Source organism: Astyanax mexicanus, chromosome 16, assembly GCF_023375975.1.
Source record: "Astyanax mexicanus isolate ESR-SI-001 chromosome 16, AstMex3_surface, whole genome shotgun sequence".
Taxonomy (NCBI): Eukaryota; Metazoa; Chordata; class Actinopteri; order Characiformes; family Acestrorhamphidae; genus Astyanax; species Astyanax mexicanus.
Window position 1 is genome coordinate 1,235,290 of NC_064423.1, and position 18,173 is coordinate 1,253,462.

Sequence of the window (18,173 nt, forward strand, 5' to 3'; positions counted from 1 at the left end):
AATAAAAACTAGTTTTTAACCATTTTTTATCATCTTTAATTAGATTTTTAGTAGGGGGGAAAAAAAAAAGTTTTAAATCGAAAATCGAATTTTTTTTTTGGCCATATCGCCCAGCTCTAGTAGATATGAAACAAGATTTTGGTTTCCATGGTTTCCATGGACCATGGTTTGCGTCCCCTTCCACACCTACTAATTTAGTTTGGAACATACCGAAAAGTCTAAGACCATACAAGACATGTAAAAAAAAAAAACGCACTAAACAACATTAATCACTTCTTGCGCTTCGTTGTGCCCAATTCACCAGAGTTTAAAATAATACAGAATTAGATATTAAGGTAAAACTAAGGTCCGATCATGTTACCTGTTCAGCCTGGGCAAGTCCCCACTCCGGTAATACTGTATACCAACTAGGGCTGCACAATATATCATAACTTTTTTAGCATTTTCATTATTATGTACACAATTATATACACTGTAATATTTACATCGCAGGAGATGCAATATATATATATATATTGCAGAACGCATTCGCTATTGTCAATTTCTACGATGCACATCAGTACATTTTGTAGTTTGCGAAGCATCGTATCACAATGTATCAATACACCCCAAATATCCAGTAGTCAAAAATTGTCTGTATCTGTATCTATATTATATATATATATATAATATATGTGTAATATAAAATTACATGTCATTACAAGCTTTTTGCTTTTAAATTACATTTCAGATGTATCTACCCAATACCATTTGTATTACTCCAATTATTTATGTATTATTAATATCATGTTGAATCACTGATTTCTGGCAAAATGGTAATTCCTGTATTTTTTTATATCGCAATATATATATCGGAGAACAACCAAATATTGTCAAATTGTCATTTTTTTCCCCAATATGGTGCAGCCCAAATATCACACCAGTGTTTAAAGATGGCATGGCAGTATGAAAAATGGATACCACCTAATCTCACTATATAATGTGTCTTTATTGTGTACGCATCTTTATGCAACAGGTTTTATTTAAAGTACTTTCACTGATATATCCACACAAAAGATGCCTTACTAAGATGCAGAGGATTAAAAACCAGTTCTGAATCAGCAACAAAATACTGTGGCTTAGCCAGATCCACTACTCAAACCACACCAGAGAAATGGGACCCCACCTCAGGCAAAAAGAAAAGGCAGCACTGACGAGAAGCAGACGCAGCCCCGCTCCTCCACCCACACGGCGATTCGCAGTCTGCTCTTTGTTTCAAATCACCTGGAGTGAAGCAGAAAGTCAGGCACCCAGGTGGACTGCTGAAAAAGGTTAAACCAGGAACGCTTAGGGTACAAGTTTCCTGTTATGCCAGTCGGGGGAACGCCTCCCTTTACTTAAACATAGGGGTAGAACAGTACATCGATATATTGTATTGTTTAAATTAGGGGTGGGCGATATGGCCCTAAAATATTATCACAATACTTCATGGTATTTTGGCAATAACGATACTCTTGGCGATATGACAAAACACTGAATTAAATTTAAAAAATCAAGAATACACCACTGCAACAAAATTAAAATCTGAAAAGTTTTATTATTGCACATGATATGATATGGCACACCCCTAACTGAGATATTAAAAAATACAAGAATTTTATCAGATTTGTAACAGAAGTCATGATACTAATAATAATGCACTCCAAATATCTCCATATATCCAGGAATAAAGTAAAATAAATTATACTGGACAGATATAATGTGTCTCTAGTATATATAGAATGAGAAATGAGAGTGTGAATTTTTCTTTTGCTTAAAACAGTACAAAAGTAGAACCATTATTTGATAAGGGGTGGGTGATATGGCACAATATTTCAGGGTAAAATATCGTTCACGATATTAAAAAATGTTGGCGATATTATCGCGTACGATATGATATGGCATACGCCTAGTTTAAATCATATTGTATCAACACGTATCAATTGGTCAAAGACCAATTTTTTTATTGAAACATAAAAGCTTGATTGATGTATGTAATGTCAAATTCTGTGAAAATGACACCAATAAATCCACAATTCCTGGTATTTTCTTATTAAGGAGTATTTTATCCTATTCAGTAACACAGATGTGTGACGAATCATACAGAATTGAGTATCACAGAATCACAGAATATCACTATGTATAGTGATGTATCATACTGCTAAATTCCCTGTGATTCCCAACCTTACTCAAACCCTACCATAGCGATTTCAGGAAGGTCATGCATTTAAAATATAAAAATATATATAAAAAAGTAAAAAACAAACATTCTCCGGATATTGCAGGTGCCCTGCTTCACATCTCTCACATGCTTTTCGCAACATACCTATCGCAATGGTGGACAGTTTTTATTTTTTTACCAAATGTCATAAAATAAATAGCAGTTTCAAAACAAAGAACACAGGAATGGAGATGAGAATAAACTAGCTAATGTTATGCTAGATTCCTAATGTATCATAAAGCCCATTGTTAATAATAGTCCAAATTAAAGCCACATTAAGACCCTAATAAGCCACAGTAGATAGAGACAAACCAGGCCTTTCAGTATACATACAAATGCTAATGCTATGTTAGCAACCAATTGTTACTATCCTAGCCCTATAGCTCGTATGTTCAAGCTGGAAAACTATGCTTAATTGGTGATTCTGTGTCCTTTATTTCATTTCATTTGTCCAAGTAAAGAAGGCCTGTCACGAGAATTACATTACTGACTTATGGTACGATAATAATAATAATAATAAATAATATTTGATTATGGTGATATTATCTATTGTGCTCATTTCTACGTTTTTTCACATATATACACAGTGAACATTATTTTAGCCAGTCATGCTTCAATGATCATTTCAACAACTGCGACTCCATATTATATTATATTGTCCAATGAAAAACAAGTATCTCCATTTTTGACGATTTTTAGTTTGCTACATAATTTGAACTATCCCTTACACAGTGCCAGAATTTCTTGATGCATGGACCAATAGAAATACTTCAAAATGATGTGAAATTAACTCTTTTACATTGACTTATATTGAAGGTTTAGAAGGTTTTTTTTTCTCTTCTATAAAGCTGCTGTTTTGGGGATACTTGTTTTTCATTGTGACGATGACAGTGATGATATATAGTGTGGACTGCAGTAAATGAAGAAAAAACAAAGTATATATGAATAAACTATGATTAATTAAAATGTTATACTTGCTTTGTTCTGTTATTTTATTGTCATTATGTCAGTGGCATTTAAATGATCTAAGAATGACATCAACATAATTTATTTATATTTTATTATTTGAACTTGAATCTGATGTTTTTGGCTGTTTCTGCTACTGTGGGTAGTGCCTGCCATCCCTGCTGAAATAAAAAATCCTAGAGGAAGCACGGTCTACTGTAAAAGTTGTAAAAGTTACAATTCTAAAGATATTATTAAAAATATTAATATTCCGGTGTTCAAAATCATTATAAGACTTCTATTCCATTTTCCCTGCTGAACCCTTATTCTGAGCCTTCTAACTGTGGTAAACAACAGGCCATCTCTAAACTCTAATCTGTGACTTCTCCACATGCCTTTTCTTCCCTGCAAATCGAAGCCTCCATTCATCCAGACATCACTCACTGACACAAAAAACACCAGCCAGTCCTGCTCTCTCAAGCAAAGCATTCGCTGGAAAAGAACCAGTTTGAGGGGAGAATGGGAAATGAAGCTGCAGAGCCCCTGCAGAGCAGGGCTAATGCATTCTATTAAACCAGCAGACAGAACTGAGCGCGAGTCCTGAGTCAGTGTGAGAATAATTTACACTTCATTTACACAAACAAAGAAAAGACCATTAGCCATGCTACCTGACCAAACCTCAGACGTAAATTCTAAAATAAATGAACTGATTCAGCACACGGACAAAGATCTCTCACAACTTCTCATGGTCATTGAGATTCTACCTGGATCCCAGCATATTTTATAAAAACCAGCAGGCTAGCTTTAGAGATCCCATGCCTTACTATAAGTGTGCCCACAAACAACTAGTCAACACTTATACTAAAAAAAAAGTGTTAATTAAGTATTTTATGGACTATAAGGCGCACCACGTTATAAGGCAAATTTTAAGCAACAATAGTAAGGAACAGGGGTGTCATGTTTCCCTTCTAATTCGAGCAGGTCTCGTCACTGGTGATAGCGAAGTAAACAAAACTGTAATTTTTCTAAAGAAAAAAAAAAAAAACGAGCGCTTGTTTTTTATATATACAGAAATCTTTTCAAGAAACTTTGTTGGGTGAGTAAAGCAGTTTCCGTTTACTTAAGTAAGCTTAGATTTCCAGTATTTTAGCCCCGTTAGCAGCAGCGCTAGCCGTGGTTAAGGCTAGCAGCTCTTAGTGTAGAGCTGTCGGGTGGCATTTACTAGCACTGAGGAACCCTGAGTGTTTCATTAAGCCAGGGTGCTATCAGCTAGCGGTTCGTCTCATGTAGCTTGTTTTCTGATATATTCATCTCTGAATGCCGAAGAAACTTTTGCTGCAGTAAGCTGCTAATGTTAATACTGCTCCAACCTGGGTATTGTAGAAACTTTACTGAACGTCATTTATAACGCAAAAATACATGGTGCACTGAATTATACCACAGTTAGTCTGACCCTGCAGTGTGATTGGCTGAGAGGTGCCATGAGTACCATTATCAGCCAGTAATGCACTGTAACCGAAGCTCTCCATGTATTACTCCGCCACATTCAGGTAACCTAGCAACGATGCAGCGCTTACAAGCCAAACAGCGCAGCTACAAACAGAGCAGCAATGGAACTATTTTAACTGGCGGAGTTTTTATAACCAAACAGATTGTATTTTCTCATCTTCTTTAACTCAAAATCTTTCAATAAACAGCGATAATGGAACTGTGGTCTAATCGCAATAATACACTCATATAACATACATCAGCACAGCAGTGCCAATATTACATGTTATAGCACTCCCTCTTGTGTATTATTGCTTAATTTATGCGCACTGACAATGTTTGGAAAAATACAGGGATTTTAAGTGTACCTTATAGTGGGAAAAATACCTGGCCCACACTACAGGATTATATAATCTTAACTGATGTTGAAACATGATGTAAGAAACACCACACATAAAGAGAGTTTTTGGATGCCTCTGTGTCTATGTTACCTTCTGACTCTCTGTCTCATAGACGGTGTATAGCTGGACAGAGCATAGTCTCTCTAAAGTGAAGCCACCACAGGTCGGGCGCCCCCTGCTGTTCGGTTTCAGAAAGCTGTGTAACCTCACCCACCCCCATAGGTTTTAATGGCAAAACAGAACAACTTTCTACTGTACAGACTCGGGTTTTAGGATCTCCAACATGGAGGAAGATTTTGGCTTCATTTTCATTGAATGAATGGGAACGGAGACACAGCGTCCATCTTTTTTACCGTCTCTGCTCTGTCTCTTTAGTTAGGCTGATTTATTCAGATCTGCCAGAGTCATTATTCACACTCTGATAATGTACCACATTCTCTATTCTCCATAAATCCAGTTAAATTAAATTCCAATTATCTGCCTTCTTCTGAGTTACTGACGGCGCACGCATACGGTCAGAAGCTGATGGAAGATCAGCACGTCATTGTCCAGTTTTTTCCACCTGCCTTGGACTAGTTACTCATCCTCCACTTCAGATTACATCAATGCTTATATGAACTCTAAGAATTTTCTAATGGCTTTCACTGCTGGTGCTGCTATTAGATGTTTAATGACTTAATATTAATTTATAAGTTGTCTGACCAGAAGAGGATGGGTCCCCCTTACATATTAGCCTTGATATTACGTGTGATAGCACTTCTGTAAAGCTGCTTTGCGACATCAGTTGTAAAAAGCACTAAATAAATAGATCTGTGTTCCTGGAGAGGTTCTGCCGAGGTTCTAGGCTGGGACTCACCTGGCTGGACTGAAACCTACTTATTTTTAATGTAATTAAGTGTAAACTCCACGATGGCCTTCCCTGCATTCCAGCACTGAGAAAGAAATCTTGGCAGTGAGGAAGAGATCCATAAATGTCAGTATTTGATTGCTAATTTGTACTTCTGGAAGTATTAGTCATCTCTTACACAACTTATTATCATTATTAAGGTATTATTATTATTATTAATATCACTGTCTAAAGTGGTTAAGACTTAAGAGGTAACTCTACACACCTTCAGACTTGAGTTTTATAAACAGTTATGAAAAAGTCTACCAACAACTCTGCCCAATTGAAGTATTTTTCAAGTAGTGAAAAAAGTGCTGTAGCTAAAAATTCTAGCTAGCTAACTCATAGATAGTAAATCAAAAGGAGGTCATTACTAATTACTATCAGACAGACAACTAAAAGGAAGCACCATATTTAAACACGGACGCAGCTCTCAGACACAGTAGACAGAAGTTGACGAAGGTTTTATGGTCAGATCAGGCAAACAAGCAATAGTGATGCATTTCACTCAAACAACACTGTACCACCTGTTAAGCATGGTGGTGGTAGCATCATACTATGACGATGCATGCTTATAAAAAACAGACATGGAAAAAGCATGTTAACAATTAATTTCCTAAAGGGCTTTCTCAAAGTCCTGACCTCAAATATGTTGATAGTGTTTAAAAGACCGCCTCTTCTCCATACATAAAAATAAGCAAGCATTTTACCAACATTCTGACCTTTTCCTATTTTGTTTTCAATTATGAGATCATGGTGACTTGGATGAAGGTACACAGTTACCTGTGCAGAAACAAATCGAACTTGTGACATTTATATTTTACAACAACTAGCTAAACACCATTTAGCAGAACTAAAACTTGACATCAAACCTAGTATGATGCATTTGGAAAGATTTTGTTGCGTTTTTTCACTGCTGTACCAAAGCAAAGGATAAAAACTGTGTTGTGCCACGACTTTTGTGTCCTGTTACATCCCTACGATTTACTTTAAGAGTCATTAACATACCACAAAGATAGAGTTAATTAAGGCTGCAGCACATGTGCGGAAGGCTCTGGCAGTCCCATATTAACAAATTTATCACTTCCAGCTGTTTGTTTCCCTGTGGGTAACTCAATCCTGAGACCTGAAAGCAATACTACAGCTTCAGAACAGCGCACCAGGCCTCTGCCCCCAGTCACGGCCATTTGCAGGACAAAACGCTGCCTGCCAAGCACAGCGGACCTGTTTGGAGAAGAAAGTAATTCGTTTTAGCAGCTGTTCCCTCAATCAGAGTAATCATACTGGCAAAGACATGGCTCAACAGCTGCCCCTCCACATGCCTCAGACACAAACATCACACACCGAGGACAATAGAGGCCTGATCATAAAGCCAGGCCTGATCTCAGGACTCCAGTCTGCCAAACATGTACAAAAAGGGGGATGCCACACAAAACAGGCTGGTAAAAGAAAAGCTGGAAGGGAATACTGTAAATCCACCCTGTTTAAAGTTTGGCCAGCCTGCAGTACTGCCAGAGTGAAACAGTAGGTAGAACATTACATATCAAGTTACTACTCTACTCTATTGAAGGGACAAAAAGAAATTTAATCATGTGACCTGGTGGTTATGAAAACATATCTGACTAATTATCTGAATCACACGTTTTACAGCGAGAAATCGACACCTGTGACTGAAAACTGAGACTGGAGTCTTTCCCACAGGATGCTGTTTCAGGAGGTCACCCACCAAGTGACTCAACTGCAACAGGCCTGGCTTTAGCATATCCAGTAGGGGTGTCACGATTCTCTAAATCCTCGATTTGATTCTTGATTTTCTTTTTTCTTTTACAGCAGAGAGGTCTATGCCAGTTTTAGATTAGTCTACGGTCAGTCATTGGTTTGATTCATCAAATTTACAATATCTTATTTCAAAAGGTGGGCTTGATATAAGTGATGCAAAGTGATACAAGTGATCTGTAATACACCACATTAGGTACTAATGGTCAAATTTAAATAATTTAATTAAGATATATATATATATGTAATGCCATCTAGTGGCTTTTTTTGGTAGCAGCAGGGTGCACTATTAAAACAGCAATGTGCAACATAACAAAATAAATAATAAAAAAATACAGGAACAGTCATGTACAAAATAATAGACCAATTAGAGCCTTAACAAACTGAACTCTATCCTACTATAACAGATAAACATGAAAAATAAGACTAAGATTTTTTCAGTCTCTGAGAATGAGAAGTTTTTTTCTTTAATAAAGATATATTATTAACTTTATCTGAGAGAAAGATGCTCCTTAAGGTACCAAAACTATTAACATATTTGAGGCTAGACAAAACAACTGTTATTTTTATATTTTGAAGTTTTTCTTTAAGAAGATGAGAATGTTCACATTCTCTGGAGAAAGAGCTGCTCTTTCAGCAGTCACAATGTCCGCTACAGTGTGCTGCTCCATTTATATAGTTTAGAGGGAGGGATCGTCGATCCTCTGTTTGACTTCGAGGCTCGAGACCATGACATAATATTTCATCGAAATCGTGACATCCCTAGTATCCAGAGTGCAATTAACATGAAACTCCTGAAAGTACAGCATAAATAAGTCTGGTTGCTTTGGACTGGTCAACTTTCTAATAACTGCAATAGCGATTTTCTTGACGACATGACAAACACTGATGAAAAAATATTATTTAAAGTAATACACTACTGCAACAAAATAAAGGTTAATTTATTTGCTATATTAATGCATGCAACTGATATTTTCACCAGATTTTAACAAAATCAATGATGCAACATGTGATTATATTAATAATGCACTGCATACATCCAGGATTAAAGTAACATAAATTACACTGGACAGATATAATCTGTTTCTAGTTGGGGTGGGCGATATGGCCCTATAATAATATCACGATATTTCATGGTATTTTCGTGATAACAATACACTTGGCAATAAGACAAAACAGAAAAAAATCTGTCGATATATATATATATCTGTAGATATATAATGAGAAATGAGAACAGTGTGAATTTTTATTTTGCTAAAAACAGTAAAAAAAAAAAAAAAAAAAAAAGAAAGTAGTTCCCTGATGTTGTAATTAGGGGTAGGTGATATGGCACGATATTTCGGGATATAATATCGTTCATCATATACAAAAATGTCGGCGATATTATTGAGTATGATACCATATGGCACAACCCTAGACTCTGGTAGATATTATTTAATAGGAAATGAAAAGAGTGTGAATTTTACTTTGAATGATTGTCCAATCAATCATCTCAAAAGGGACTGAAAATATACCAAGACTCCACATAAACTGACAGCCCATTCTAGAGGAGCTGCAGAGGTCTACAGCTCAGGTGGGAGAATTTGTCCCCAGGCCAGCTACAAGTCAGGTACTTTGTTTATATAAAAAAAAAAAAAAAAAAAGATGGATCTACAAATTACCATTTTTTTTTTTTTTTTTTTACTAAAAGGAACACCTGATAAGTCGCACTACCGTTAAAAGTCTATTTTCTGGTCTATTTTCATACATAAGGCACATTATTCAACAATAGTAAGGAACAGGGGTGTTGCCATGTTTTCATTCTAACTCTGGTAAGCCAGCGTAATATTAGCTAGTGGTTTGTCACACACAGATTACAGTCCGATCATCCTCATGTCTAAACAGAACTGTATTAATACTTGAAAGATGATTAAAAAAAAACAATATTAAAAAATTAAGCAACTTTTTGCTGACAAGTGCCACAAAATCCAAGCATGAAATTAACAGAAATGAGGGAACTAATTGTTAAGTATGTAATGTAATGTAATGTAATACACTCATTAGCAAAAAAGAATGCACTTGGCATTCAGTTATATTTCAGGCAGATATGTAATATAATAATTACAGATGAAGTCTAATTAGACACTGGGTTGGTTTTGACCAGGTTGGTTTTACAGCTACTCTCTCTGATGCTACTTTTGGGCAGTGTACCTCCTGGTGAGAGATTACTGACTGCTAGACATGCCTCTAAAATGCACTCAAATACATTTTGCCCAGCTTACAAACTTTGAGAGGGAAGAATCACTTGATTGTTGTTTTGGTTAATTTTCCACAATTTTCTTTAATTTGTTGGTCAAAGAGTTGGAGAGTTGTAAGTTGGAGAGCTGTAAATGCCAGTGGGGTCCTGAGAACAAACAGGACTGTCTACAGCCCTGAAACAAGCACTACCACTACTAACTTTTTAGGAAGTGATTACTAAACTGCAGGGGTTCCAGACTCCCAGACTCTCTCTCCCCCCGTGCCACACTCTGTTCTCATTACTAAAGTGTAAGTTTAGTATGAAATGGTGTTTTAGGCTTGAAAACAAACCACATACTGTGCTCTAGGGAGGTCAATACCAGGCATTTGGTAGTTGGTACTGAAACTACAAAAAAATCTTTAACTTTAACTTTTTGATAAAATATAAACAGAAAGAAATTATAAAATGCTTTAAAATGAACTCTTACTTGGATAAAATATGTTCAGAAAAGACAATCCCAGTTTCCCAGGCATGGATTTTTAAGCCTAGTTTTAGACTATAGTTACTTAAAAAAAAAAATAATAATAATATATATATATATATATATATATATATATATATATATATATATATATATATATATATATATATACATACATTTAAAATGCTGTGTACACCAAGACTAGTCTTAATTCCTGCCTGTGAAAACTGCTCTATAATCTTCTGTTTTTCCAGGTAAAAAAAAAAAAAAAAAAAAATTGCAGGATGTTTTTACAGTTGGATAAACCATACAAAATACACAATAAGTAGAAAAGCAGCGATTTATGATTTGAGATATATGTATATATCTGCCAATGCCAACATACACATTTATAATTTACAGAGAGACTAGACACACCAGTACAACTTTAAAAAGAAGTGCATGATTTAGATGTCTTTCATTTCAGATGAGGTTAAAAACTACAGATTTCACACAATTTCTGTGGTACATCTGTAACACAGGTTCTTTCTGAACCTAAAAAAAATGCTGGTTATTTAACAATCCTGTACATATTCTGAACCACAAGACATACTATAGGATGTCCTACAGAGCTCCCTGTGTTTCAGTGAGAGGATCACACTGAACTATAGGAACAGGCAGCTGTTGCTTCCATCAACACTCCTGCTATGAACAAGAACATACCACTGGCCCTCAGACACACGCCACTGTTCCAACTATAACAAGGAAAAGACAGCTGCTCGTGATGAGCATATAGAGCGATCCATTGTTTTAATATCACCAACAAGCTCCTCCCACTGAGCATGTGTTCTCCACATAAAAAAATACTGGAAATAAGAATCAGTGGTGTGCCATATCGCATCATACACAACATATCCTGACAGTAGTACTGTAATTTAAAGAATCCATGTGATAATAGTGACAAGTGGAATTTTCGCATAATTAGTAATGCAATAATATGTTTACAGTTTATATGCATGCTGCGGTTTAGTATTTTGGTATATTTTTGTTAAGTTTTTTGGTGCACTATGGTGCGTTATTTAGAATTTTCCAAAATACACTGTTATACATTAGGGGTGGCCCTATCGTATCGTACGCGATAATATCGTCAACATTTTTGAATATCGTGAAAGATATTATACCCTGAAATATCGTGCCATATCACCCACCCCTAACTATCAGATCAGGGTACTACTTTTTGTGGCTGTTTTAAGCAAAAGAAAAATTCACACTGTTCTCATTTCCTAATAAATATCTACTAGAGACAGATTATATCTGTCCAGTATAATTAATTTGACTTGAATCCTGGATATATATCTGGAGATATTTGGAGTGCATTGTTATTAGTAGTATCATGACGTTCTGAATGATTGACTTCTGTTACAAATGTGTGCAATATCATATCATATACAATAATAAAATGTAAGTTTTGTTTTGTTGCAGTAGTGTATTTTTATTTTTTTGTAATTTCACCAAAAGTATCGTTATCGTGATAATACCAAGAAATATCGTGATATTATTTTATGGCCATATCGCACATCCCTATTATACATTAAATAAAACTTTACAGTAGCATACTATTTTAATTAATAGAATGTGCCAGTGTTTTTTTTTTTTCATATCACAAGAATATTGTTATCGGAAAAATACCCTGAAATGATTTTTAAGGCCTTATCGCCCACCCCTACTACCAATAAACAGAAACTAATAAATAGACTGCTGAGAGCAGCGGCTGGTCTTTTGCTGCACTTTAAGTTTGTATCAGTTAAACGTATGCAGTTTTTAAGGATAATTCAATATAATCAGGTACTTAACCCGCACTTCTGTGAAGATTTAGGCTGCATAACGTGTCAGTCCTACTAGATAACACCTTTACCCCACAATGGCTGGGATGTTGCTTTCCCAGACCTGCTTCAATTAGCATAACAAAGGTGTAAGATGGCTCCCCTGTGTTCTTCAAGATCAAGCAGGCCCCTCAAGTACCTGTGAATAGTCCCCACCATCCACCCTTTTATGTTTCAGGCACCCTTGCAAATGCTGCACTATTTCCTTAACACACAGGAATACCCCAGGCATGCATACACACTCTGTCCCACAGACCGCCCCCTACATATCTATCCTCCCCCACGCTGCTCCCATTACCTCCCTGCTTACCTGTGTCCCACGGGACGCATTCAACAGGAAGTGCTCACTGAAAACTACTGCTGCTGCTGCAGCTTACAGCCTGACCTACAATACCTCCCTATATTTGGCACACATTTTACACATTTAACTTTTTAAAATGAGAAATGGTGCATATTCAATACTTTTTACACAAGACTAATTCTTTTTAAAGTAAAAAAGTAAAAAAGATTTAGTAGAAAAAAAAGGGAACTCCCAAATTCCCTCAAATAAATCAGCAGTCGGAAAAAAGGGAGCTAACTTTGGTTTAGATTGTTTTAATACTTTAATACAATTTATACTCTTGAATTTTACACGGTGGTGCTTATTAGAAGTCAATAATTAATTAATCGAGCAACTGTGCCAATTACAATTCAGTAGTCTCAGTAGTTCAAGTCCTGCTCACACTATTTTAATGCAAACCTCTCGCTAAACCACTCTTAAACCTTTAATTACCAACAGCCATGTCTATCAGTGTTACACGATAGCCATGTTAGATGCTTCAGAGGCAGCTTTTCAAGTCCTGCAATAGATTTCTTTTTGCAATATCAAAATTCACTTTAAGGCCTTGATTGATTCGACATTGCTCTTTTCATTCAGTGTGTTTTCTTTTTTTGTGTTTTTTTTTCCCAATGTAAATTTAATATTGAAGACTATATTAAAGCTATACAGGAAAGCATGCTGAATTATTCTGAAAACAAAAAGCAGAATATGTTTTATACTTTAGATTCACATTTATCTTTGAGGACAGATCTGCACATTCTTGGTTTTAATTTTAATCTCAGGGTCTTCATGAGGGAGAGTCACCTGGAATAGTTTTCTCAGTATCTTGAAGGAAGGAGTTTCTGGAGGTGCTGAACAATTTCCTTTATGCTGTGAAGCTTCAGCTCATCTTAAATCACCATCTCAGTTCATCAGGTTTAGATCAGGGGATTAATGTGGAGGACTAACTTTTTTCACTGTTTACTATGCAATTTTATGTTTAACTAATTTTACATTTAACATAGCTACTTTTGCTGTTTGAGTGGTTATAACCTGATATTAATATCTCGATATTACCAAATTCACTATATGTATCACAAACTAAAGCAAAAGTAAACAAACAATATTAGACAGATATACAGCTATACTAAATATAATCCAAATGTGGTAACCAGAGATAAAGTTACGCCACAGAACATGAGAAAATGAGTAGCATTAACTTAGTAGCGTTAAAAACAATATCCTAAAAGCGTTAGCTTTTACTACTGCGCATGCCCATATCGCGATAGCAATACTGAAGCGATATATCGTGTAGTCCTATCTTACCTAAATTGAAGATTTTAACTGTTTTAACACTATTTGTTTATCAGGATATGGAATCTTTAGTTTATTCCATGTATTGGGACGCTTAGGATACTTTTAATCAGGCTAGCTTTATGCTTGTTACCGAAACTTGCTGCTAGGTAAAAAAAAACAGGGTGAATAAGATGGCAAGTTAACTCGAGATGGCTAATCCAGGTCCAAACAATAAAAATCCATTCCAGGATTTCATTCAAACTGCATAAATTGCTCTGCTGCAGCTGAGTAGCCAACGAAGTTGGAACGAAATCCCGGAATGGATTTTTACTCTCTCTACTGGTTATAACATAAACTACAGCCTTATACTTGAACTATAGCTAGAAGCCAATTCCAAGTTCCAACTCCAAGAACGGACCTGAACGGCTTCTAACATATCAGGCTTTGTGAAATCCACAGCGAATTAAATGTAACCTACGTACAGTATACAAGTAGATAACGTAAGTTAGCGTTAAAAACGTTTTACCAGCTAATTTGCTGCCTTCTTACCTTTACAAAGAAGTGTGACGACCACGGTAACAGCGGTACTCCATGCTCCCAGCGGCACCAACTTCGTCCGCGGATCTTTCCCATTCGTCGATGAATTAATCATGTTTTAACGATTATAGTTAAAGATAAAAACTGCGTAAAAACGCTGCGGATACTTTAGACTTCAGGTACCTATTCTACCTGCGCTAAAGCTTCTTTTCCTAGCAGAGTGAAGAAGCAGGCAGAGTGCTGCTCAGCAGGGCTGGCCTGACTGGCCGGGTTTAATAAGTATAAATGTAGTTAGGATCATGGAGGCGGGCGGTCCGTGTCTGATTTCAGTGTAATTCTTCCAAAAGCGAAACAAAAGACTCGCTAGATATGCTGGAGAAATCTGGACCGATAGTTTGGGTAGAAAACGGCGCAACTCGGATTCAGCCAGGCGCTGTTCCCTCCTCAGCCCGAGTGTTTGGATGGATGGGCGGGCGGGAGTCTTCCGGCGAAGGTCGCTGGAACCCCCCAGGAGGAGGAGCCGCGGAACACCGGGAGCCTCGCCTCGGTCCCAAGTCTTTCTTTTGCCTAAATATCTCAAAACAACAACTTACAATCCAAAACAACGACTTACTATCTCAAAATAACGACTTACTATCTCAAAATAACGATATCTAAAAAATATAATATTTTGAGATACTAAGAGATACTAAATCTCAAAACAACTAAAAATAACGACTTTGTATCTTAAAATAATGACTGAGTACCGCAAAATAATGACTAAGGATCTCAAAATAAAACTTAGTATCTCAAAATAATGGCTGAACATGTACAAATAATTACTTAGTATTTCAATATAATGACTGAGTATCTCAAAATATTGACTAAGTATCTCAAAATAACAACTGAGAACCGCAAAATAACGACTAAGTATCTCCAAATAATGACTGAGTATCTAAAAAAAATGTAGTATCTCAAAATAATGGCTGAACATTTACAAATAATGACTTAGTATCTCAACGTAATGACTGAGTATCTCAAAATAATGACTGAGTATCTTAAAACAATGGCTAAGTATCTCAAAATAAAACTTAGTATCTCAAAATAATGGCTGAACATGTACAAATAATTACTTAGTATTTCAATATAATGACTGAGTATCTCAAAATATTGACTAAGTATCTCAAAATAACAACTGAGAACCGCAAAATAACGACTAAGTATCTCCAAATAATGACTGAGTATCTAAAAAAAATGTAGTATCTCAAAATAACGACATAGTATCTCAAAATAATGGCTGAACATTTACAAATAATGACTTAGTATCTCAACGTAATGACTGAGTATCTCAAAATAATGACTGAGTATCTTAAAACAATGGCTAAGTATCTCAAAATAAAACTTAGTATCTCAAAATAATGGCTGAACATGTACAAATAATGACTTAGTATCTCAATATAATGACTGAGTATCTCAAAATAACGACTGAGAACCGCAAAATAACTACTTAGTATCTCAAAATAACGACTAAGTAGCCTATCTCAAAATAATGATTGAGTATCTTAAAATAATGACTGAGAATCTAAAAAACGTAGTACCTTAAAATAACGACATAGTATCTCAAAATAATGACTGAGTGCCTTAGAATAATGACTAAGGATCTCAAAATAAAACTTAGTATCTCAAAATAACGACATAGTATCTCAAAATAAAGGCTGAAAATTTACAAATAATGACTTAGTATCTCAACGATATGAATGAGTATCTCAAAATAATGAGTTAGTATCTCAAAATAATGACTGAGTATCTCAGAATAACACTTAGTATCTCAAAATAACAACATAATATCTTAAAATAACAACATAGTATCTCAAAATAATGACTGTGTATCTCAAAACACTGACTAAGTACCTTAAAATAATGACTAAGGATCTCAAAATAAAACTTAGTATCTTAAAATAACGATATAGTATCTCATAATATTGGCTGAGCATTTATAAATAATGACTTAGTATCTTAACATAATGACTGAGTATCTCAAAATAATGAGTTAGTATCTCAAAATAATGACTGAGTATGTTACAAAACAACTTAATATCTCAAAATAATGACTAAGTATCTCAGAATAAAACTCAAAATAACAACAAATTATCTTAAAATAATTGCTAAGCAATGCAAAACATTGACTGAGTATCTCAAAATAACGACTTAGTATCTCAAAACGACTTTGTATTTTAAAATAATGACTTAAAACAATGACTGAGCATCTTAAAATAACTACTTAGTATCTCAAAATAATGACTGAGTATCTTACAATAACCGCTGAGTATCTCAAAAAAATCCCCACTGTTTGTTCCTTTAAAAAAGGGATATGAGTGTAAAATCTGTGTAAATCATGTAAATATGTTATAAATATGTATGAATATGTAAAAGCAAATATAAGAGAATAATGGTAAGAATATTAAAATAAATAATATTACATCAAATATAAAATAAATTAACTAGAACATAAAGTAAATAAAAAGTGTATGAAATAAGTATAAATAATACAAGAAAAAAGTGAAATTATATCTAAAACAAATTACAGTGGTATGAAAAAGTTTGGATACCCCTGATAATTTTTTTCTTTTATAAATCATTAGTTGTTCAGATCAGCAATTTTAGTCAAATATATCATATAGCAGAGGAAAATAGTGATATTTGAGAAATGACAGCCTGTAAATGCTTTCCATAGCATGAATGACTTTGTAGATTTTGAGCAGTGTTTAGTGTTTAGGGTGATGAACCACCACCAGATTTTACTGTGGGGAGCAGTAAAGTGTTTGTGTTGGAATACTGTGTTCTTTTTCCTCCATTTATAACCGACCTCCAAATAATTAAATTTTAGCTTCATCAGTCCACAGAACCCTATTCCCAAATGAAGCTGCTCGTCCAAATGTGCTTTAGCTTTAGTAAACCTCAAGTGACTCTGTTTGTGGTGCAGAAAAGGCTTGTTCTGCATTTCTCTCCCATACAGCCTCTCCTTGTGTAAAATGTGCTGAATAGCTAAATAATGCACAGTGACTCCATCTGCAGCAGGATTATGATGTTGTAGGTGTTTGGAGCTAATCTGTGGGTTGAGTATGACTGTTCTCACCATCCTTCTCCTCTGTTTATCTGAGATTTTTCTTGTGTTGCCAAGTCAGGTCTTAACTAGAACGGTGTCTGTGGTTCTTCCATTTCCTCACTCTGTTCCTCACAGTGGAAACTGCATCTGAAATCTCTGAGATTTGAGCTTTTTGTATTCTTCCCCCAAAATCATGATGTTTAACAATCTTTGTTTTCAGGTTGTTTGGGATTTGTGTGTTTGAGGCCTCCATGCTGGTACCATTCAGAGAAGATGCAAAGAGGAGAAAAAACTGGAATTGTTCATCTTAACCCTTTCTCATAATTGGATTCACCTGTGTATTCAATGAGCTTACTAAGGTTCAATGAGCTTTCAATAATTAGCGCTAAAGGTATTCAAATCAATAAAAGGACAAGGGTGCCCAAATTTAAACACCAGTCTAATTATGATTAAAGAAGTATAGCACACTTTCTGTAAATCCTATAAACTTCATTTCACTTCTCAAATATCACTGTGTTCATCTGCTATATGATATATTTAACTGAAATTGCTGATCCGAACAACCAATGATTTATAAAGGAAAATCATGAAAATGATCAAGGGTGCCCAAACCTTTTCATATCACTGTAAATACACAGTTTTAAGGCTGTTAATGGTAGGT

At 35.3% G+C, this 18,173-nt stretch overlaps 1 protein-coding gene across 1 annotated transcript in view; it reads right to left on the reverse strand.

Annotated features, from left to right (window-relative positions):
* Positions 1-14,918, reverse strand: part of ptk7a (protein tyrosine kinase 7a) — a 44,351-nt gene extending 29,433 nt beyond the window's left edge. Inside the window, exon 1 of the mRNA XM_049465675.1 lies at positions 14,440-14,918. Within this exon, the coding sequence (XP_049321632.1) occupies positions 14,440-14,542 (103 nt within the window). The 5' untranslated portion in view covers positions 14,543-14,918. The remainder of the gene's footprint in view (positions 1-14,439) is intronic.
* Between the last annotated feature and the right edge of the window lie 3,255 nt (positions 14,919-18,173).